At 53.9% G+C, this 21,515-nt stretch overlaps 7 protein-coding genes across 7 annotated transcripts; 3 read left to right on the top strand and 4 right to left on the bottom strand.

Annotated features, from left to right (window-relative positions):
* Positions 1-130: 130 nt before the first annotated feature.
* Positions 131-1,776, bottom strand: N7482_004064 (cytochrome P450; the record flags this gene model as incomplete). Its single annotated transcript, XM_056686189.1, has 3 exons — positions 131-287; positions 349-1,628; positions 1,678-1,776. The coding sequence occupies 3 exons, from the start codon at positions 1,774-1,776 to the stop codon at positions 131-133; spliced, it is 1,536 nt and encodes a 511-aa protein (XP_056544931.1).
* A 933-nt stretch (positions 1,777-2,709) lies between these two features.
* N7482_004063 (uncharacterized protein) lies at positions 2,710-4,827 on the bottom strand (the record flags this gene model as incomplete). The annotated part of the gene is made up of 2 exons (XM_056686188.1): positions 2,710-2,884; positions 2,945-4,827. 2 exons carry the CDS (start codon positions 4,825-4,827, stop codon positions 2,710-2,712), a joined length of 2,058 nt encoding a protein of 685 aa, XP_056544930.1.
* An 892-nt stretch (positions 4,828-5,719) lies between these two features.
* N7482_004062 (KH domain protein) lies at positions 5,720-9,031 on the bottom strand (the record flags this gene model as incomplete). The annotated part of the gene is made up of 5 exons (XM_056686187.1): positions 5,720-7,146; positions 7,201-7,525; positions 7,581-8,042; positions 8,104-8,385; positions 8,513-9,031. 5 exons carry the CDS (start codon positions 9,029-9,031, stop codon positions 5,720-5,722), a joined length of 3,015 nt encoding a protein of 1,004 aa, XP_056544929.1.
* Positions 9,032-9,595: 564 nt separating this feature from the next.
* Positions 9,596-10,409, top strand: N7482_004061 (uncharacterized protein; the record flags this gene model as incomplete). Its single annotated transcript, XM_056686186.1, has 3 exons — positions 9,596-9,632; positions 9,694-9,910; positions 9,962-10,409. 3 exons carry the CDS (start codon positions 9,596-9,598, stop codon positions 10,407-10,409), a joined length of 702 nt encoding a protein of 233 aa, XP_056544928.1.
* A 2,406-nt stretch (positions 10,410-12,815) lies between these two features.
* N7482_004060 (uncharacterized protein) lies at positions 12,816-15,335 on the bottom strand (the record flags this gene model as incomplete). Its single annotated transcript, XM_056686185.1, has 1 exon — positions 12,816-15,335. The coding sequence occupies one exon, from the start codon at positions 15,333-15,335 to the stop codon at positions 12,816-12,818; it is 2,520 nt and encodes an 839-aa protein (XP_056544927.1).
* A 495-nt stretch (positions 15,336-15,830) lies between these two features.
* N7482_004059 (putative pyrimidine 5'-nucleotidase) lies at positions 15,831-16,839 on the top strand (the record flags this gene model as incomplete). Its single annotated transcript, XM_056686184.1, has 3 exons — positions 15,831-15,902; positions 15,968-16,073; positions 16,136-16,839. 3 exons carry the CDS (start codon positions 15,831-15,833, stop codon positions 16,837-16,839), a joined length of 882 nt encoding a protein of 293 aa, XP_056544926.1.
* Positions 16,840-17,254: 415 nt separating this feature from the next.
* N7482_004058 (uncharacterized protein) lies at positions 17,255-21,460 on the top strand (the record flags this gene model as incomplete). The annotated part of the gene is made up of 2 exons (XM_056686183.1): positions 17,255-17,677; positions 17,750-21,460. The coding sequence occupies 2 exons, from the start codon at positions 17,255-17,257 to the stop codon at positions 21,458-21,460; spliced, it is 4,134 nt and encodes a 1,377-aa protein (XP_056544925.1).
* Positions 21,461-21,515: the final 55 nt, after the last annotated feature.

The following is a 21,515-nucleotide window of genomic DNA, read 5'->3' as shown; positions in this document are numbered from 1 at the left end:
GCACTTTCAGCGAATTTGCTACTAAGAACCGAGCCCGGTGGCTCGTAGTTTTAATGAAATCAAGCAACACCGGTGATTTATTGCATCCTTGCCCTACCAAAACTAAGACAATTTTCCTCCTCAACCACGCTCAATGTTGCGCGGGCGATAACTTCACCATCAGGGGATTTTTTTCCCAAAAGTTGAACGCTTTCTGGATATCCCAGCCCGCAGAGCTTTCCTCCATGGCCATATCAAAACTCCATAACAGTTTGGCCGCAATGAGCCGCATTTCGGCATAGGCAAGGCTGCGAAGAAAGCAATTAGTCAATGCCCGGCAAAAGATCTAAGTTAGCACAGTCGACGCACTTTTGTCCCAGACAGTTTCGTGGCCCAAGCGAGAACGTATGAAGAACCGACCGGTTGTCGGACTCGAAGCGCTTGTCTCGACCGTCCAGCCATCGCTCCGGAATAAACAGGTCTGCATCAGTGAAGTGAGACTCGGCGCGGTAGGTGGAATAATGATGTCCAGACACGGACATTCCCTCTGGAATAAATTGGCCGTCGATGACCGCACCTCCTTTCGGGACTATGCGAGGCGTTGTGGCTGGAACAGGTGGGTAGAACCGCAGAGTTTCCTCCAGGGCTGCGTTCAGATAGGCCAGTTGGCTCGTACGGAGGAAATTGATCTCCTCGTAGGAATTAAACGACCCTCGGACTTCGTCTACCAGTTTCCGGTAGACCGTGGGGTTTGCGAGACTATAATAGGTGAAGCCAGAGAGCAGCGTCGCGGTTGTCTCGCTCCCTGCCATAATCAAGAGCGCTGCGTTGGACTCCATCTCTCGCGCACTCATGGACCGGTCATCGTTGAAGCGCAAGACATAGGTCATGAAATCGGGCCGTTCGGTCTTCGTCTCCAACCGCCGATGGACCTTCTCTGCGCTCAGCGCAAAGTGCGCTTCTCGCATTCTAGCGAGCCTTTGTGGGAGGAGCCTCTGCACGATCGGGGCCAGGAACGGATACACCAGCAGCGGTCGCCGTAGCGCCGAGACCTTCGTGCTCACGAAGACCATTTCGACCCAGGGGTGATATTGGCTTTCGCGCAGGCAGTCGAACGGCTCGCCAAAAGCAAGGTCTCCGATGATGTCAAATGTGGTGAAGTTGTACCAACGGGTCATATCGACGGTTTCCCTTGACGCTGCGATTTCTCCCTTCAGTCGGTCCACCAGCAGGTCGACATACGACCCAATCAGGCCCTCTTGATCTCTCAATGCGCGTTCAGAGAATGCATGAGAAAGCAGTCGTCTTCCTCTCGCGTGGTCGGCTTCGTCGGCATTCAGCAGATTCGGTCCATTCGGTCCACTCATGTAGAACTTGGGATCTTTCAGAAATGGCCTGTCTCCAGACTTGCGTTGCCCATAGATATCCGTCCATGCCTTCGCGCTCCGATACACGAGCGCGGTGGGCCCTATGCGCACGACGTCTCCATATCGATCATGGAGCTCCTTGATCCTGTAGTGATTCTGCCCCGTTGAGGTCCAGTATAGACTCAGCAGGTTGGTGCAGGCTGCAATCTTTGGGCCGGGGAATCTCGACAGGGGGCTAAAGTAGAGGTTGTAGACCACGATCCACACCCGATATGCCACCCACTGGAGATCATGTCAATTTCCGTTACTTGTAGAGGGGTAACACGCTTACCACGACAGCAACAGCGAGGGCCACCGAAGAGGCAAAGGGAATAGCATCCAGAGCACCAGCACCCGCACCAGCTCCTGCGTCCGGTGTTCGGTGCACCATCCCAAGTATATTTTGCAGGTGAAGCTTTGCCAAGTGCCTCAGCTGCTGTGGATTGTAATTGAGTTAAACCGCCAAGTCGATGTGATCTGGCCGTAAGCTGGAATGATATACGGGTGCTGGTCGACAGTCTCACATGGGATTCCATGTAGGACGCTGTTGCGGAACTAGTGCGCCGCCACGTATGACGGGCAGTCGAAACCCCCGCATCTCAACCGTCATTGCAATTATATTCGACAGGGAGCATTCACCGGCGCACGGAGCTTTGCGTCGCCCGACGCGAGACCCCCCATTCTCTGCACAATGGGCTGATTGCCTTCATGACCAAGTCGGACTGTGTCGACATGGTACTGCCCGTTATCAAAAACCGGGGGTTCATGGGGGGGCTGGGCCTCTAGGTCAGAGGCTTGAAATGCTGCTGGGGATTGGACGGCAACTTGCAACCTCGGATAAGGCATGACCCCTCTTGCAGTGGTTGTCCGAGCGGGAGGTTCTGGCCTTTTACCTATCCTACCAGCTGCTTTGCATAACCCATAGGCACCCGCGCGGGGAAATTGGGTTTGGCTGGCATGGCTTTGGTGAGACAGCTGGCGCGAGAGTCCCTGATGGGCTGAACCTGTTTCGGATAAAGATCACAAAGAACTTCACGGGGCATGGTTCGGAGGTCTACTACGCGTTGTGGGCCTGGAGATTGCAGGCGAGATCGAGAAGGTCAGCACACAAGAATTAGACAGTGATTTTACTGGTTTTACCACGAAAGAGCATCAGGGTCCAGCTTACCCACGTATGTAACCAACCAAAGCAGGAAGAGGGCTTTTCTTGTTTTGACTGCTTAGCGTAACATTGTTTCTAGGCGTGTTCTTTGTCATTTCTATGGTTTAACCGCATTGGCTACGACTATCAATACAGTAGCTACAGCCCAGAGGCCACATTGGCCTAGGCTCGGTGCAGCGAATGCAATAGTTTCCGGAATCCCTTCGGAGCATGCGACTGGACATGCTGGTAGTAATAATCCTGAGCAGCATCCATGATCGCTTTCACCCTCGCCGCGGGGACCTTCTCCTTCCGATCGTAGGTATAGAGCCCATTGACCTCCTGTTCGATATCACACCTGAAAGAATTGATTAGCAAGCACGCCTAGCACTCTACCCGGGGATGAACGTCGGCTTACAGCTGCGTGTACACCAGGCCGCACGTATGTCCGCCCTTGACAATAGCCATAACCAACTTTTCAAACCGCTTCAAAAAGTCTGCAGCATCCGTAGCGGTGGTGTATCCCCAGTCTCGCTCACCAGCTGGAGTGTCCTTGGCCGGTGAAATGTTGACGCCACCAAACTCGGTGCAGATCACCGGCGCGCCGGCTTTGTGCTGTGCGCCAGGATCCACAAGGGTGTGGCCCGCGAGGCCAGAATAGATGGGCTTCGTAAACATATCGCGACCACCCTTCGGGCCAAGGATCCCACCTTCCATCTGGCAGCACGTCGCTGCCAGCGCTTGGGAGTCGGCGTAGTCATGGTAGGTGGTCAGGTCGGTGAGCACATGCTCCCAGCCGCAGTTATCATTGATGGGTCGGCTGGGGTCCAGCGTCCTGTTCTCATCCCCGTCAGCTTTCGATTTCATCCCCAATGCCAGACGGATTTGCAACACATACTTGGTGAGATAGTACAGCGAGCGGATGTGAATCCGCTGCTCGATATTATCCTTTAACGAGGTGTAGGCCCAGCTCTCGTTGTTGGGCGTCCATGTGACAATACACGGATGGTTGATATCCCTGTTCACTGCCTCCGTCCACTCCGCATTCATCCGCTCCATATAATCGCGACCGAACTCGTAGGCATTCGCCATCTCACCCCAGACAAGGTAGCCCAGCCGATCAGCCCAGTAGTGAAACCGGGGGTCCTCGACCTTCTGATGCTTGCGGCACCCGTTGAAACCCAGGTTCTTAGCCATCACAATATCGGCTTTCAGGGCCTCCGACGAAGGGGGTGTCATCCCGGTTTCCGGCCAGTAACCCTGGTCTAAGAGGAGCATTTGGAAGAGCGGTTTGCCGTTCAGCCGAAAGGTCCCATCTGAAGTCTGCCAAGAGAGACTGCGCATGCCGGTGGTGGTCTCAATCTCGTCCACGACCTTTCCGGAGGCATCGTAGAGACGCAAGACTAGGTCGTAAAGAATCGGATGCTCAGGAGCCCACAGAGCCACAGACTTGTGCCAGGCTCCTTCAGCATTGAATGGCGCTTGATTCCGTAAATCGGCCGCCGTGGGTACTTGCATGCTCAGATCGAGAGCGACCCAGTCTCGCTCGACTGGGAGTGCAACCTGGTTCTTGCTAACCGGAGATCCTCCAAGGCTAGCCTCGATCTCAACACTGCATGCAGCTTGCGGGGACCGTCCAGATACCGCAACCTGCGCATGAAGCTCACCACGCTCGATATCATCTGACCGGAGGACAGTCCCGCCACTGCCACAGCTCAAACGCATAGCGGGCACGCTTTCCATCCAGACAGAAAGCCAGATGCCACTGGTCGGCGTGTAGAAAATGCTTTCCGGGATGGGCTTCCAGTACTGTTTTCCACGCGGCTGGGCAAGGTCATATGGCGAGTCTCGGACACGCATGGTCAGGCGCTGTGACTGCGCGCCCGACTGGAAAGCATCCGACACGTCCAGGTCGAAGGGGACATGACCGCCACGATGGCCACCGACGAAGTGACCGCCTACCCAGATGGAGCACTCATAGTCCACTGCGCCGAAGCGAACGAGGAGTCGGTTGCCTTTGGCCTTCTCCTCGTCGGTGCGGATGTCGTCGATCGTGCGCTCATACCACAGGACCTCATGTGCTTCGAGAAGATCAATGCCAGAAGCAGGGGTTTGGAAGGCATACGGCACTGTAATCTCGCGTTTGGGATGGTGATCTACTTGTGCTGGGATGCCACTTTGCGGCCAACGTTGTGCCAGGCCGGTGTTGCCGTCGTCGAAGATGAAGTCCCATGCCCCATCAAGGGATGCCCAATTCAGAGCTTTGCGCTGGAAGTCGGGGCGCGGGTAAGATGCTGGCATCCTGGCGAAATATCCGGAAAATTGACTTGCATGCAATGTCTTCTTTTGCCTGACTGCGAGGGCAACTGGACCGCAGTTTGAAGTATGAAGTATGAGACGAGCGGGGGGCTGCTCGAGTTGCGGCCCCACGTTGCTACGTCAGCGCGGAGGTCGTCAGTTCCACCTCGCTGGAGCCCATTTGCGCAAAGCTGTCTGTCTGAACAGCGTGGCCTGCTCGGAGACATGGGTTGGTGGGTTAGAAACGGGTCCAGCAGATAGTTAGTGCCGTCTACGGTTTGTGCAGGTGGAAATCTAAGGTCAAAATCTCATTGATGGGGATATCAAAAGGAGTAAAAACATCGACACAGAAAAACCAAATCAAACAAGATAACTCCCGAGTCAGTCGAAGTCGCCAACAACCCAACCGGCAATACCGGCGAGGGTATCAGGTCGAGTATGGGAATCGAAAGACTCGGCCCCCCAAACCCCCTATTTCCTCTCATACACACCGGCATAATGATTGACATCGCGGGAGAAAGAAAAAAAGAAGCACAGAAGCATCAAAAGAACTGAGGGGAGATGAAATGAAGGAAAGAAGAATAGGAGGAAAGGAGCATTGTATCTCTCTCCGCCCCCATATAGAAAAAAATATGATAAGAAGAACAAAGACAAAACAGGAACGGCGAAATCCGCTCTATTTCACGCAGATTTCTTGGATATCTCTCGTTTTCTTTTCTGCGCCTCATTGCTTGCGTTTCCGTGGTATCAATCAAATTGAAAAATCAGACGAAAAATGACAAACGACCAAAATAGAAAAAAAGACATGGAAAAACAGACAAGTCAAACCGAGAGACACGCTGGGAACAAATCAATCAACCAAAAGGGTATACTGCTGTAAATGGATATTTTGGGTTTAACGCGGTGGCCCAATGGGGGCCGGGTATCCAGAAGTAGAATTTGAAGTGCTAGGGCGACCGCTGTCAAAAGAGGCGCGCGGGTCATGCTTGGGCGTCATGTCGCCAGGCGCTGTACCGAAAGGAAACTTCGTGTCGAAGCGCGCGGGCCAGCCATTGTTGCTGTTGCTGCTCTTGTGGCTGTGCGAGCTACCCAGAACGGCCACATCATCCTCGGGCAGGTTCACCCCGGAGTCGTTCCACGGGTTCCGGTAGCCACTGTCCCGCGACTCCATTGAGACGAGCGAGGCCTTCGAGGCGTTGCTCGAGGCATGCTTGAAGAACGAGCCCGGGGACGCCGAGTGGTTCTTGCGCCCAATGAAGGACGAGAAGGACGAGATGCTGCCGGGTTTGCGCAGGCGCTCGAAGATCGAACCGCGCTCGCTAGTTTCGTCGGCGAAACTGGGTCGAGTGGGAGAGTCGGTCACGAGAGGCACCGGAGCGTGCTGCAACAGCTTCGAGTCAAAGAAGGGAAGCGATTCCTCAAAGGAGTCCGACTTGGGGCGCGGGATGGCACCCTTGACGGTGTTGGCGTCGAGGCCGTGGGCGACGAGGCGGGAGATCAAAAAGTCAATGGCATCCTTGAGACCACCCGCATTGTTTCGAGTGTAGCCGAGTACGACCCGATCTTCCGGAGCGGGCTCGGGGGAGGATGAGCCCTCCTCCTTCGTTGGAAGATCAGCAGCCGTGTCGAAATTGATGTCAACTTCATACTGCTCCTTGAGTTTGGTGCGGACATCCGCGACGAAGTCAGCAGACTTGAAGTACTCCCGAAGCTCTGCAGAGCTCTGGAAGTGCAGCTCGTGGCTTTCGGGAACCATGCCTAGCAAAGCATCAACGGCCTGAGGAACCTGGTACTCTGGGCCGGAGATGGTAACGATATCACTGGCAAGCTCGGTGCTAGGGAACTCAATCTTGCAGTTCCACTTCTTCTCCAACTCGTCGATCTCGGTGATGCGAGCCAACAACTCACGGTGGTAGAGGCGGTTGATGACGACTCTCTCCGAAACATACTCGGCGTCAACCTTCTCAACCATGTCCATGATTTCCTGCTTCACAAGGTCCAGGCTCTGGGCATTGCGAGCGGGAGTCCGACAGATCACATTGTCCACCTTGATGTCGTCATCTTCCTTGCCCATGCCACCACGGTCCATGGCATTGGAAAACTTGACAAACACCGAGTACTTCTTCATGATGCGCTGGATGTGCTGTCCACCAATGCCGATGATCCGCTTGTGGTACTGGTCTGGGACATGGAATGAGATGGAGGCGGGCATCTCCTGTTCGACAAGATCCAGACCGTTCTTGGTAGACTCGTACTGGTTGCCGCACACGTCAATATAGAAGTTATATTCGTTAAAGCCGTCGAAGATAATTTGAACGTTGCCTACAATGTGGGTCAGCGGCCACATCTAGCATCAATGGGGTGAGAAGAACATACTCTGGCCCATGATCTTGTTGATCTTGCCATTCTTTTTACCGCTGACAAACTCCTTGTGCTCATTGGCAAGCTCGATCTTGACTCGCATCTGGTATTGGCTCCGCGTCACAAAGGGGATCTGGTTCACGACTGTCATGGCAGCCTTGACGGCATCGTCGGATCCGTTGATGGTGAACGTCAAATTATCGAAGCTGACCTCCGCTTCCGAGTTGGTGCAAATATCGGAAAGCATAGAACGGACGTCAGCGGTCGAAGGAGCACGGATGCCGCCTTGTGCAGGGTCGGGCATGATGATCCACCACGAGGCGCTATAGAATTGACCGGCCTGGGGTAGTTGTTAGCCGCGGTTCGTAACAAATCGGTTGTTAGACGATTCATACCAGAGCCATGATCTCTCTGACGGTCCGCTCAACGTGCAGAACTTCCGTGCCCTGGATCCGGACCAGGCCGCGCTGGCTGCCCAACTGCGGGAAGAGAACGTAGGAGCCGTTCATTTCCATCACCTTGCGGACTTTGTCCAGTCGATCGAGCAGGATGTTGTCGATCTTGCTCGAGTTAACCACGACATCCTTGACATAAATTTTCACACCCAAAACCAGCTCCCGCAACTTCTGCTTCGCCCGAGCAATTTGCTCCGGTGTATCACCCGTAATATAAACCTCATCCTCGCTTCGACGACTTGCGCCGGGCGGGGTATAGCCGAAAATTCGGGGGAACGGTGGAGGGAAGTAGATAGCGGTACCGGTAGCAGCCTCGATGAGTTTGATGTTCTTCCGAGTCCGGCCACAGACCAAGGTGTGCATGGTCAGCTCCAACTTGATGGCGTCCACATGACGTTTGAGCTGATGTTCTGCATAAGTCCGGCTCCCGTTCAAATTATCTCGCACACAAGAAGAGACTCACAATTTGATCGATCATGATCAGAACCCGCGTCTTCGCATGCTCCGAGCTTTCCATGTCGCCATAAATGGCGACTCGGAAACGCTGCTCGAGCCCGTTATCCGACGCGTAGCCATAGGAGGAAACCACCGCACTGTCCGCATCGTGGAGCTTGGGCGTCAGTAGGAAAATGTCGGTTCCAGTGTAGGCGGCCAGGGTGTCCATGTGCTCGAGCACGCTCGCTCGAATGCCGTTGGGAGATCCATCCATAATCAGGTGCATGTCCACATCGACGGTCGCACATCGCTAGTAGCCAGCGACGAGTTAGCAAGGGATGTGTTCCCCAGACCGAGCATCGGTCCAAGTTCAGGTGTAGAAGAATGGGATTGGGGGAGGGAGGGGGGGAGGGGGGAGGAAAAATTCATCCACGTACCAGCATGATCGGGGTCTCGTTCAAAATCTTGGCTCGCATCTTCCGTACTGTCTCCCCATCACCGGTCACACAGACGTTGGTCACTAAGCCATTTGGCCGCCGTTGTAGCGAAGGCACCGCCTTGGGCTCTGACGACGTGAGGGTAGCCTCGATGCGGCCGCCACTGCTTTCCGTGATCTGCCGGCATAACCTCCGCAAGCCATCGACATTGTTGGTGTGCACAGGGAGTTGGTGGACCGGGGTGCCGTCGGGGACGGCTTCGGGGAAAGTCCAGCGCTGCAGAGCGTTGGGACTGGCGTGGAGCACGTCCTCAACGTCGGGGCCGGCCAACGTGGAAGAGAAAGGGACATTAAAGGACAGATTGACGTTCGGATCGATGCTCGTCGGCGGCGTCATGGGCGGCGCCCCGTGTGGCCGGCGGAAGGCCATGTCGGTGTGCGGTCTGGACATCCCAAAGGTCGGCGTCATTCGTTCCCAACCATGACGGGCCTGGCCCGTAAAGTTGGAGATCTTGTGCATGACCAGAGGTCGGAAAGAAGCTCTCTCACCCCTATCAGATGGAGGGGGAAGAGGGAGGAGGGTGGTGGAGGAGGATGTTGGAGAAGTGGAAAGTGTTCCAAGGCGGCCGTTCTCGACAGGGATAGGAATGGCCGCTGTGTGGGCGTTTCGGGAATGGTGGAAACGAAGATCGATCGATTGGGAGGGAACGGACCACAACCACAACCACAACCACAAACCACCACAACAAGATCACTCAGAATACCGAGAAGGTCCGAAAGAAGAATGGAGAGGAAAGAAAGAAGAATATATCACTGGGAGGTCCAGTAGTTCAATTGCAATCCCCTCGAGATCAGGGACCAGCTGGGGGATTGGAGGGGGGAAGAAGAGCGACGGGCAGTGTCGTCAGTTGTGCGGGTCATTTCAGTACGTCTTGATTCATGCCCATCAGCCTGCTGCAAGCCTGCTCCAATCACTCTACTACCAATCTACTAAGTGTACAGCCAGTTTCCTACAGAGTACCCGTCTACTCGTACTCTGTAGAAACTAGCTACAGTAGGACCCCCGGTATCATTCCTCCTCCGTATGGTGACTATGACTCCTGCGACTATCCCGGACAAGCGTACGGAGTAGCCCAAGCGGGCTTAGTGACTACTATTTATGCCAGAGATTCATATGAATAGATTTCAAGGCCCAGGCGTCCCTCAATGCAATTGTCTCTCTCCTGAGTCAAGGTCAAAAAGACCGTCTCCTTTTCCTGCGCTCGAATCCACATTTCAGCACTGCCTCCCTCGCAAAGAATGCAGCCGATCCGGCAGAGAATGCCCGTCGGGCTGGGCTCGCAAGGGCGCTTGGCGGGTTCGACTACGGCACTGCGTTGCGCTCCACTGTCATTGTCAAGTTAGTGTATGATGGTCGATAGTTCAGTAGTCGCTTCATCCCCCCTGCGAGGGAACTATGGAAGCTCATCGCCCAAGCGAGCGGCCATCACGTGAGGCCCTTGCCCAAGGCAGTGGAGAGTGTGGTAAGCGCCCCCAAACTCCCGAACCTCCCTAAACCAAGCCCACTGTTGCCCCCCTCCCCCGGATGCCCGGTTCTGGCATTGTTGGGGGATCAGAGCGTAATTCTTGAATTCGGGTCCGGCGCAGCTCGTACATCTGGTACGGGTGGCCGATCCAGATTTCCGCCCATGCAAAAGAGGGCAGACGTATCGTCGGTATCCGACTCCTTCCGCGCCCACCAGGGCCAGCTTGTCGGGATGTCTCATGGGCAAGGGACACTCCACTCGGGACAGCACAAATACCGTACACTGGTCGATCATCTCATAGGCCACGGCAGCGTCCTGTACGACGTATCTGACCTGCCGATCCACCTGCTGGCAAAGGGCCGGAGGGACTGATAGGACGCTCACCATGGCCCGGCTGGACCGGACACGGCCACCAGCGCTGCCCTGCGAAGTATCAGGAGGCGTCAGGCCGGCATGTGGGTTGCGGGTTGCGGATTGTGGATCGTGGATGGGGAGCTTCATACCGTCTCGCTGATGCCTAGCGGCCTCGCGGCCTGGCGGTCTATTCATCGTTCCCTGGAGACCAGGCGAATAACAATCCTCCGTGGAAGCGCTGAACCGGAACCTGGACCAGAGATCCTCCGCAGGCCACTTGCTTACAGATGGGCGCCCCGGTCGGCCCCCGGAGATGTGCGCCCTTTCTCTCCACGCCGCTCCTCATCAAATCTTGTTGGGAGCCTGCGACAAAGGCCCTGTCCAGCCAATCTCCCCTGCCCATCCCGCGTCTCGTGTAGCCCTAGAGCCCCGGTGGGAAGAGTGGGACGAACTGTCAGCTGAGGCGCCTCCGTGTCGAGTAGGACAAGGTTCCCCTTCCAAACGTCAAGCGTCCCCAAGTGGTCGACGTCATTCTCTCGTATCGGCGGGTCACAAAACGCTCTTCAGCTGAGGACGAAGACCGGACGACCGAGGAGACCCAAACCCGCGAGACCAATTCCGACTGGACGGACCGAGGTGGTCCACTTTGGAAGGCTGCCGCTGCGTCCCCAGCTTTTTGGCACCCCCAGAGAGTGGGAGAGCGTTTCGGGAAGGTGCACCCCCTGGGCGCTTTCTGATTTGATTCTGCATCCGGTTTATGTCAGTCACCTTTCTCTGGACACCATCGGACCCTGCGGGATCGAGCTGTCACGACCTGTAGATCGATGAAGGACCCTCCGATCCGCCCTCCCCGCCCCGGCTTGGCGTTATTTTACTTGGTTGAGGAACACCGAGTCGTCGTTCCAATCCCCAAAGGCAATTGCTGTAAACAACGTTAAACTAACCATTTTCGGTGCTTCTATAGAAGCAGGTCTGGTCCTATACCTGGATAGATGATCAATTATTTAACTAGGTACCCAGTCTGCCAATCTATCTCCAGAGAATGTACGAAACTAGTTCCATGGTTGAAAATATATGTGTATGGGGGGTTGACTTGATCTCACCGCCTGGGTTTTGCTCAAAATCAAGGTTTCAAGACTCTTGTCCTCTCAAGGGGACTAACGAGCGAATAGGATTGGAGCCTGCTAAGAAAAAAGGCTCGTATACCTGTGACATTCACTATTGTCCAACAGTCTTGCCAGGGGGCCGTCGACCCGACGGTTGTAAGTCCGTCCAATCCCATGAAGTCCTATATCAAACAGAATGCAAACAAAGGCTGGAGGAGGAACTGCGAGAAAACTTCGAGCCCTCTGACTATGTAAATCTGCAGCTTTGGTATAAACGGCAGAGAGGGGCTTTTCAAAGGCCCTTGTGACTTTTAGATATCTCGAGGCACTCCCGGTGCCAGGGATACCACGCCTTCAGAATTGGAGAATGGAAGTTTAACCCTTACCGTCATGAAATTGAAAATTTGCTTACTACTGGTACACGTCATCGGAATATACAACACTCATGGCAGCCACTCTTTCGTACTTTCGTTTGTAACAATGCCTTGGTATACAGAGCAAAATTTGAGCAATATAACAAGCAATATATAGGTATTTGATCTATCAACGCATCCTTCGCATGCTCATGTTGGATTATATTTTGTTATTGTGTCTGATGATAATAGAGGAGAGATCAACCGCGACTACTGACACGATGGTTACTGCATGCTGCGTGGCATTGACGAAAGTGAAGGCAAAATATCATGGAACGGGTTTAGGGTCGCAGGGACAAAATATGATGGATTTGAATTGGTTCTCGGAAGGAATGAAAGAATCGATTATTGGTTTGGTTGGACTCTGGACAGCGAACGGAGAGAAGATGGTACAATACTGAGGACGACTCCGTGCTCTCGACGATGACGGGATTGGTGAAAGCCGATAAGATCCAGCCATTGTAACCAAATTTAACACCAAGGTGGCAAGAGCGACGTGCAGGTCGACGGTGCCCCGGGCTTGATAGAGAGCGAATCGGTTCATCAAAATCTGTGAAGTATGTATAGGGACTGCGTGAAGGTACTGCGAATACTGTAGTTCCGTTCCGTCAGTCATCCTCTGGCCTTACTCTCAAATATGCCAGATAAAGACAGTCGGGATCAGCCTTTGAAGAAAGGCACATTGATCTATGATGGCCCGTCTGTCAGGGAATGGTATTGTAAACTATGAGTGGCTCGGAGAATTGATTGACGCTGACGTGAATAAGATGAGTCTGCAAGGAAAGAGCAGCTTGGCCCCGATTTTGATTCAACATATCATCAAATTAAAATGTCACCAGATGAACCAAGACGACTACTGAAACATAATGCACCGAATGCTAATGCACAAATCAAAGATACGCCTGTTAGTAGCGCTGCGGAGCACGCTGAACTGAGTCTGCAGTGCCGTCTGGCACCATGCGATTTCCATCATCACCATCATAAAATCGTCGTTCTCGGACGTAGTACGGCCGCTCAATGTAGTCGCCCATTTGACGATCTTCCAAAAAGACGCTCACTTCGCGACTGGGTCCGCCGGGGCGAACACTGCTGACTCGTTGGACAACGGGATGGGGTTGTTCGTACCGAGCTTGTGGCGGTCGCACGCTTGACGTGCGAATGACTCTCTCGGGTGGTTCGGCATGCTCCTCTACATATGCTGGGCGACGAGGAAGGTACTCGGCAACTTGCACACCGCCACTTCGCGCGTATGGATCGTGGCCTTCCAGGGGTGCTTCGTATACTCTTCTTTCTCCAGTGACAGGGCGAGCATAGTCCGAAACGACCCTTCTGTAGACCGGTTGGGGTCGAGGCATCTCCTGAACGTATCTATGCTCACCATAGGGGTCTTGTATAACGGACGGGGCACGAACACTGGCAGTGCGGACAGGGACGTGATCATCATAGGCTTCGGGTTTCGGTGCCCGGGACATTGGTCTCGGAGGCGGCGCCATAGGTTGCATCCTGGGTGCTGGGACCATTTCGAAGTGATTGCCATGTTCATCAACGACAAAGCGGCGTTCGGGCGCAGCCATGACACGTGCTGGTGGAGGCTCGTCGTAATACGGATCTCGCTGAACAGGTTGGTGACCATCATCCACAGTGATATAGCGAGGCCCATAGGAAGAAGGGACATCCTCGTAGTATCTAGGTCGTTCTTGCGGCAACCGTTCCACGACTGTATATGGTGAAGCTCGGCCAACATGGGGATCGGCCTCGAAATACTCGCGAGGATATTCAGACTGTCTAGCGTACTGCATGCTAGCCACGCGTCGCAGGTCTGCATCGTCACGAACCGATCGCCTGGGGCCGAGTCGAGAAAGTGCATGTCTCGATCCTTGCTCGGCAGGAAGCTCATGGTAAGTATTCACCTCATACATGGGCCCCTGGATGGAGGATTCTTGCCTCTCGAGCACCGGGGTGTATCGTGGTGACGCAATATCGATGTAGACGGGCTGTCCTTGGGGTTGTCGGCTTTGAATCACAGATGGGTCATCTGCAAACGGCGGTGGTGACACTGGTTCTTCTTTGATGTATGCTTCGGAGGGACCGGCGTTCTGCGTCACATAGGACACCTGACGGGTATCATCTCCTTTCCCATGTAGTTTTCTTCGCTTCCGAGACATGATCTGCGGAGCAGGTCCATTGGGACTGGCGCGAGCGGAGTCAGGGTCCGAATATACCTGCTCGGACCCACGCTCGGACCGTTCTATCCGAAGCTGCTGAACCGAGGGTACTTTCGCAGTTGCCAAAGGTGATACTCGCGACGGCCGAGGAGCAGCCGGGGAAGTGATATGATTCCGAACTACCTTGACATTGCTAGCAGGAGAAATCATGCCCTGCATCCCCTGTCTTTGATCGGCGTATCTGCCCCTGCCATCGCCATTTGCTACACCTCGCTCGTAGTCTCGTAAGCCAATTGGGGGTGCCACTGGTGCTGGTGGGGAGTATTCTGGCTCCTCAAGAGCATCCACTTGTTGTAACTCATGGAAACGACCGGTGTCTGCTGGCTGGACGGATAGCGGTTGCGCTTGGGAGTGGGGGGCATGCTGGTCAACAACAGGGTAAGCATCACGCATGTCCTGGTTAGATCCAGGTCGGTTCAGAGCTTCAAGTCGTTGCAACTCATCTGAGTAATGATCTGCCGGCGCCCGTGGAGCAGTGCTCACTGGCTGGGCCGGGGCCGGAGCAGCTGGAGAGGGCTTTCGATGACCCCCAGCTGGCTGAGGAGAGTCTGGTGCTCGGCTGGAGTAAAAGGAGTTCTCATCGAATGAATCATTCGGCCCATTGACCTCAGATGGATCACTCAGTGAGACAGGTCGTACCATCTCCAGGGCCCTATCCAAGACTTCCGAGACGTCAAAGTCGGGTTTTGTATCTTGAATTGCGGGTTTCTGTTTCGAGTCCTGCTTCTTCTGCTCCAGCTGATCACGCAATATTCTTTCCACCCTTTGCCGTTGCAACTGAATTTCTGCTCGGACTAGATCATCCGACTTCGTCAAGAAAATAGGATCAATTTCCGAGGTAGGTTTGGACGCCATGCGGAAAGGGGGTGCTGCGGCATTTAGAACCGATGTCGATGGCGCATTCCCAGCCGTGGATGGAGCCTGTAAGCTGTGGGGAGACCGTGTGATATTCTCTCGCAAAGGCCCCGAAGGCTTGTTCCTTGCTACTTGTTGGGTAGAAGGGCCATTTTGGCCATTCCGTGCCGCGGGTTTGCGCACAAATTGCAGGGGGACTTTGAGACGCGGGTGGGAGCCCGCGAAAATCTCGTCGCTGATTTTCAGAATGCGCTCATATTCTTTCACTTCATCTGCGCTTATTGGCACCGCAGCAGCCATCGACCCTGTTGGTAGGTGAGTGGTAGACCCATGAGCAGTAGCCATGATCCAAGGGAGCTTGAAGAAGGGGGGATTCGGGGATCAAGCTTGGAGCAGCTGCTCTGGGATAGAAAATGGTTACTGCGTATAAATTCGCCTCATATCACCTCAATAAGTCGAGCTGGGCGAATCTAGGACTCAAGAACTCGAAACCATTGGCAAAGGTGACGCGAGTACGAAAGGGCGAAAAATGTCGCGAAGCTTGAGACGGTCCGCTTTTCTGCTTTTCCGCCCGCGCTAGGGAGGATTAGGTAACGCCGACGTAGGCGGGCTGGGCGGCGCCAATCACGGGGAAACGTGGGTGTGTGATTCATTCGATACATTCGCGCGCGTCTACGCCTTCTCTTGCGCTCGTTCTTCCCTCCGCTTTGCGATTCGCGCCCTTCCATGCATCGCGCCTTCGCTCGCTTCTCTGGTCGCCAGCCTTCTCGCCCCGTCTCGATCTCTCCTCGAACTGCGACTACGCCAGCCTTCTTTCTCCGAGCCTGCTGGAACACAACAATGGCGACAACCAACGGCGCAAATGGAGCCGCTGACTCACGGCCCGTGTTCTTTTTTGACATTGACAATTGTGTATGTGTAATGCTGAGTGTTGATTATTGCTGATTGGCTTTGCTAATAGTTATTTCATATTGCAGCTTTACTCGAAAGGTTCGATCTCACTCCTTCTGAATGAACTTACCGCGGCAATACTAACAGGCGGCGCAGAATGTAACATTCATGATGAGATGCAAAAGTTGATCAGTGAGTGTGTCAGCCTGTCAAATGCTATTCTGCAGCGATTGACAGTGTTCTCTTCTCTTCAGATAAATTCTTCGTCAAGCACCTCGACCTCAACACAGACGATGCACATATGCTACACCAAAAGTACTACAAGGAATACGGTCTCGCGATTGAGGGCCTCACACGCCACCATAAAATTGACCCGCTCGAGTTTAACTACGAGGTTGATGACGCCCTTCCCCTCGACGAGATTTTGAAGCCCGATCCTAAACTGCGCAAGCTGTTGGAGAGTCTGGATACAGCCAAAGTGAAGCCTTGGCTGCTTACCAATGCCTATGTCAGTCACGGGAAACGGGTGATCAAGCTGCTGGGGGTGGAGGATCTGTTTGAAGGTATCACCTATTGCGACTATGGCCAGTTGCCGTTGGTTTGCAAACCTAGCCAGGACATGTATGCCAAGGCGGAGAAGGAGGCCGGTGCGCCCAGCACCGAATCATGCTACTTCGTTGGTACGTTGCTCGTTATCTGCCGCGTCACTTCCTGGTGGCTTGTGGACTTGCTTATCAGAAGAGGGGGTCTCCAACATACTGACCACGTCTACTGCATAGATGACTCATACCTCAATTGCAAACATGCACAAGCGCGGGGCTGGGAAACTGTTCACTTGGTGGAATCAGGGGTCCCAATCCCGCGTATCCCGGCTTCAAAATACGTGGTCTCGAGTCTCCATGAGCTGCGGGTGCTCTTCCCGGACATTTTCAAGCCCCAGGAAGGCGACACAGCCTAGATTATATGACGTGATGTCTGCAACGAGTCCTGATTTTATTTTCATAGAGTTTTTGGAATGCTTTTGCAAGCCGGGGGCACTACAAGCGTATATAGTTGGTGGCCCTTTCCGCCTTATCGAAGACCTACCATAGCGAGAAAGAATAGAATGCAATTCTAATCAACCATGGATGGAAAAATAAAGCTGTAGAAATCAATGACAACGTCTTTCCCACTCTGGGAAATAAGACTACGTCCCTATTGTGTCTCGTTGACACCATGTCGTCGTTGATGCCTCAGGCTATTAATGATCGGCGCCGCGTGTTGCGGCGGACCTCCTTTGTGCATCAACCTCCGTTGTCTCCCACCACCCACCGACAACCACCATCGGCCGTCTTGAAAGCGCTCGTCGTGAGTCTCTGATTCTGAATCTCACGATGACTGGCCAAGAAGTATCTCCCGGCACGGTGATTACGCTGACCGATGGACGGCAGGCTACAGTTCGTTTCATCGGTCTCACCAACTTCGCGAATGGAGAGTGGATCGGTGTTGAATTGGCCGAAGCCAGTGGCAAGAATGATGGTGAGGTTCAAGGAGAGCGATACTTCAAATGTGAACCAGGTTTCGGCATGTTCATTCGCCCAACGGCTGTTGGTACGGTGCTTCAACAACCCCCGCGGGAGAGTAAACAAACCGTCAGAGCCGCTCCCACTGCGACTGCCGGCAGACAGTCCCAGATCGGAGCCACCGCAGGTGTGCGGAAATCTGGTGCGCTGCCCCCGACGGCGATTAAGCGCCAAAGCACGAATGCAACTGGGACCCCGACACCGGCGCCGAAGGCCTCACGATCATCGCTCAGGGTAGGCCTGTTTCTTTGTTTCATGACCTATTGTTCCAACTTCGCGACTAAGCGGATCTTTTGCATTATCTAGTCCCCCACAAAGTCCCCGACAAAACAGTTATCCTCGTCAACGGCACCCTCCAACCGCTCTTCGATTGGTGGTGCTCCGCGTACCTCAACTGTTGCATCCAACCGTCCACGATTAGCTTCTACAGCTAGATCCTCAGCGGGCCAAGCTACATATCAACCTGCTGCCTCCCGAGCGTCGCGCCCGTCTGTTTCTGGTCCGGCACTGAGAACTTCAAGACCGGGGTCCCACAGCACCGTTTCAGCGGCCGGTCTATCGAAGCGTCCCTCTTTGCGGCAAACTGCCCCCACAAAGGCATCCGATGGAGTCGAAGCTGGCACAACCGGACCACTAGAAGAACCAACTGCCGCAGAGTTCCTTGACACTGAAGGAGAAGGGCCACAAAACGAGGAAGCCGCGCTGACACCAGCTCCAGCGACCGCACCCGCGCCCGCGCCCAAATCAGCTAGACAGTCTTTGACGGCTACTCGTTCACCAGCGTCTCGTCCAGGGGCTGCGCCAACCATGACACGTCAAACCCAGAATGCTGCTACGGCCCGAGAGTTGGAGGAACTCCAAACCAGGCTCCGGGTAATGGAGAAGAAACGGGCGGATGATCGCGAGAAACTCAAAATGCTGGAACAATTGCAGACGGAGCGCGACAAGTTCGAATCGATTATCCAGAAACTACAAGCAAAGTACCAGCCACAGCAGATGGAAATCACGGAACTGCGCAAGAACCTCAAAGAAACCGAAGCACGTCTCGAAAAATTGGAACGAGTTGAAGCCGAACACGAGTCTCTCATGGAAATGGCTACCCTTGATCGGGAAATGGCAGAAGAAACTGCCGAGGCTTTCAAGCACGAGTGTGAGACTCTGCGGCTAAAGTTGGAAGAGCTTCAACTAGAGGTCGAGGTTCTACGAGAGGAGAACGAGGAGTTTGGCCAGGTCACAAGCCCTGAAGAACGATCTAGCCAAGGATGGTTGCAGATGGAAAAATCCAACCAACGCCTTCGTGATGCCCTGATACGATTGCGAGATATGACGCAGCAGCAAGAATCGGACCTCAAGGCCCAAATCAAGGAGCTTGAAGAGGATCTCGAAGAGTATTCTGCTGTCAAATCCGACTATGAAGCTACTAAGGAGAGACTTCTGGTCGCAGAGACCAATGTGGACGACCTCAAGCAGCAGCTGGAAACCGCATTGGGAGCCGAGGAAATGATTGAAGAACTGGCCGATAAGAACATGCGTTACCAGGAGGAGATCAATGAGCTCAAGATTGCCATCGAGGACTTAGAAGCACTGAAAGAAATTACCGACGAGCTGGAGTACACTCATATTGAGACTGAAAAGCAACTCCAAGAAGAAATTGACTACCGCGATGGCCTTTTCACGGAACATCTTCGCAAGATTGCGCAACAGGACGAGGTGATTGAGGATCTGGAATACACACTGTCTCGCTTCAGAGAACTGGTCACCAATCTGCAAGGCGATCTGAAAGATATGCAGGCGTCTCAACAGATCACCGAAGCAGAGGCTACCGACCTGACAACCCGCTCACGGGCCATGATGGACTTGAACATGAAGCTTCAGGCTTCCGTATCGAAGTCGCAGACGAAATCCATTGATGTGGAACTGAACCGTATGGATGCAGAAGAAGCTGCGCAGCACCTCGCTATTGCGAAGCTCTACCTTCCGGAATATTATGAAGGAGAGCGAAACTCGGTCCTCGCTCTTCTCCGTTTCAAGCGTGTCAGCTTCAAGGCCACTATTATGAATAACACCATTCGTGAGCGAATTGCTGAGCAATCATCTATCTCAACCCACGAGGAGATCCTGTACGCGCATGAGGTCTCTGAGCACCTTCTGTGGATCTCGACTGTCTGTGGTCGCTTCGTGAATTACATCAATGCTTGTTCACCGGAAGAATTCGCCAATATAAAGGTAGCTCTGTTCGAGATGGAACCAGTTGAGCGTACCTTGAACTTCTGGATCGAAAACCTGAAGAAGAACGAAGTGAACACGAAGAAGCTTGCAGTGGAGTTGCAGCGATCAATTGCCTTACTTACGCACCTGACGGAAACCTTTCTTCCCTCCACCCCAGAGGTGTTCGCTGACGAGTTGTGCATGCGGGCCAGTCTGTCCCAATCGTACCTTGACCATACGGCAGCAGTCGTTGCTCGGTTGATATCTTTAGTGCAGTCTAAGCTTCCGGCTCCGGGAGAGGGCAGTGAGACTACCGAGGAGGAAACGTTCGCTCTGAAACAGCTGGGCTCTTTTGTATCTCAGGCTCGTGGGTACAAGGTTGCCATGGGGAAGGTTTATCGCTCTCTTGAAGATTTGCGCTCTAGGTCCCTTGCACTCTCAGAGGACGCCGATGGGCCATTCAAAAAGGCCGAGACTTCCACCAGACAACTCTCAGAACTTGCTCGCAAAATGAGCGAGAGTGTTGTGAGTCTTACCAGTGACGAGGCTCGTACTGAGCCTTATACTATGGAAGAGATTTTGGACAGCATGTCCCAGGCTGTCGCAGGTTTTGCGCAGACTTCTGACGGTGCTACCGTGTCTGATGATCCCGTGTCGTCGCTTGTCAATAACCTGCGCGGCCTGGGTGCCCAATTAGAAGAAATCGACTCAATCTCGGCGGATCTCTCTCATACAGCTGAATTTGAAAGGGGTGCTTTCCCTTGGATCGCCCGATCAGAGGAACTGAAGTCCAATAAGACGATATCGCCAGATGCTGATGAGGAGATCCGCCGCCTGAGAAATGAAGTCCATGAAGTTTCTACTGCCCTCGGTGTGAAAGACAACACTCTTGAGGAACAAAGCATTAAGATTGAGCTTCTTGAATCGCGCATGCGTGAGGCAGGCAAGAAAGCTTCCATGGTGAAAGACCTTGAAGCCAAGCTAGAGGACATCCAGGCAACGAGCTCGGAACTTGAGAAAACTGTTGAGTCGCAGAAGAAAGAACTCCAAGCTGCCGAGGCGGAACGCGATGAATTCAAGGGCCGCCTAGAAAGGATGAAGCGGATCTCTGGAACCGCTGGTGTCACGACTACAGGCGGCGGCATCGTCATTGACAATGAGGCCTCGTTGGCTGCAATGCAGGAAAACGAAAGCCTTCGTGCCGAAGTCAAAAGCCTCCAAGCCGCTGTACGTTTCTTGCGCGAGGAGAGCCGTCGCGCCAGCCTTCTCGACCCCTATTCGGTACAGCGGTCGACCGACATGCACGCCTGGCTGGATGCGCCACTCACCCAAGCTTCTCCTACAGTTGAGCAAGAGAAGATCCAGCGCACTGCCCTGGAAAGTCGAGATGTCCTCACCCACCTCCTCAAACTCACAAAGGACTCTCGTGTGTGCGATCTAAAGTCAACTATGGTATCATCCACCGAGGATGAGAGCAAGGTCAGCCGCACTTCGTGGCGTCCGTCAAAATCTCGCCTCCGCTACCAAGTGCTCCAGCAGCGCGAAGATTTCGAGCACTGGTCCGAATGGCGCGACGACATTGTCCATCACGAGCGCGAACAAGATCGTCTTGCTGCTGCCAAGCGAGAGCGTGCGCTACGCGATCGGCTGCCAAAGCATGCTCACAAGGCCTCCGTTGAGTTCCCTCAGGGCCTGGGTCATGGCATGATGGGCCGAGCGTGGCAGATTCTTGGCATGCAAAACGGCCACCATAAGACTGCCTCCACCAGTGGAGCCGGACCGGAGGTGGAGATTCTATCTGTGGAGTGATGTTGCTTTCTGAGTGAAAGATTCAGGTTATTGTTGATGATTCACACCTAGGGTC

Source organism: Penicillium canariense (assembly GCF_028826845.1).
Source record: "Penicillium canariense strain IBT 26290 chromosome Unknown utg000002l_segment0_segment0, whole genome shotgun sequence".
Taxonomy (NCBI): domain Eukaryota; kingdom Fungi; phylum Ascomycota; class Eurotiomycetes; order Eurotiales; family Aspergillaceae; genus Penicillium; species Penicillium canariense.
Note: the sequence above shows the minus strand (reverse complement) of the source record. Positions and strands in the feature narration are given on the sequence as shown.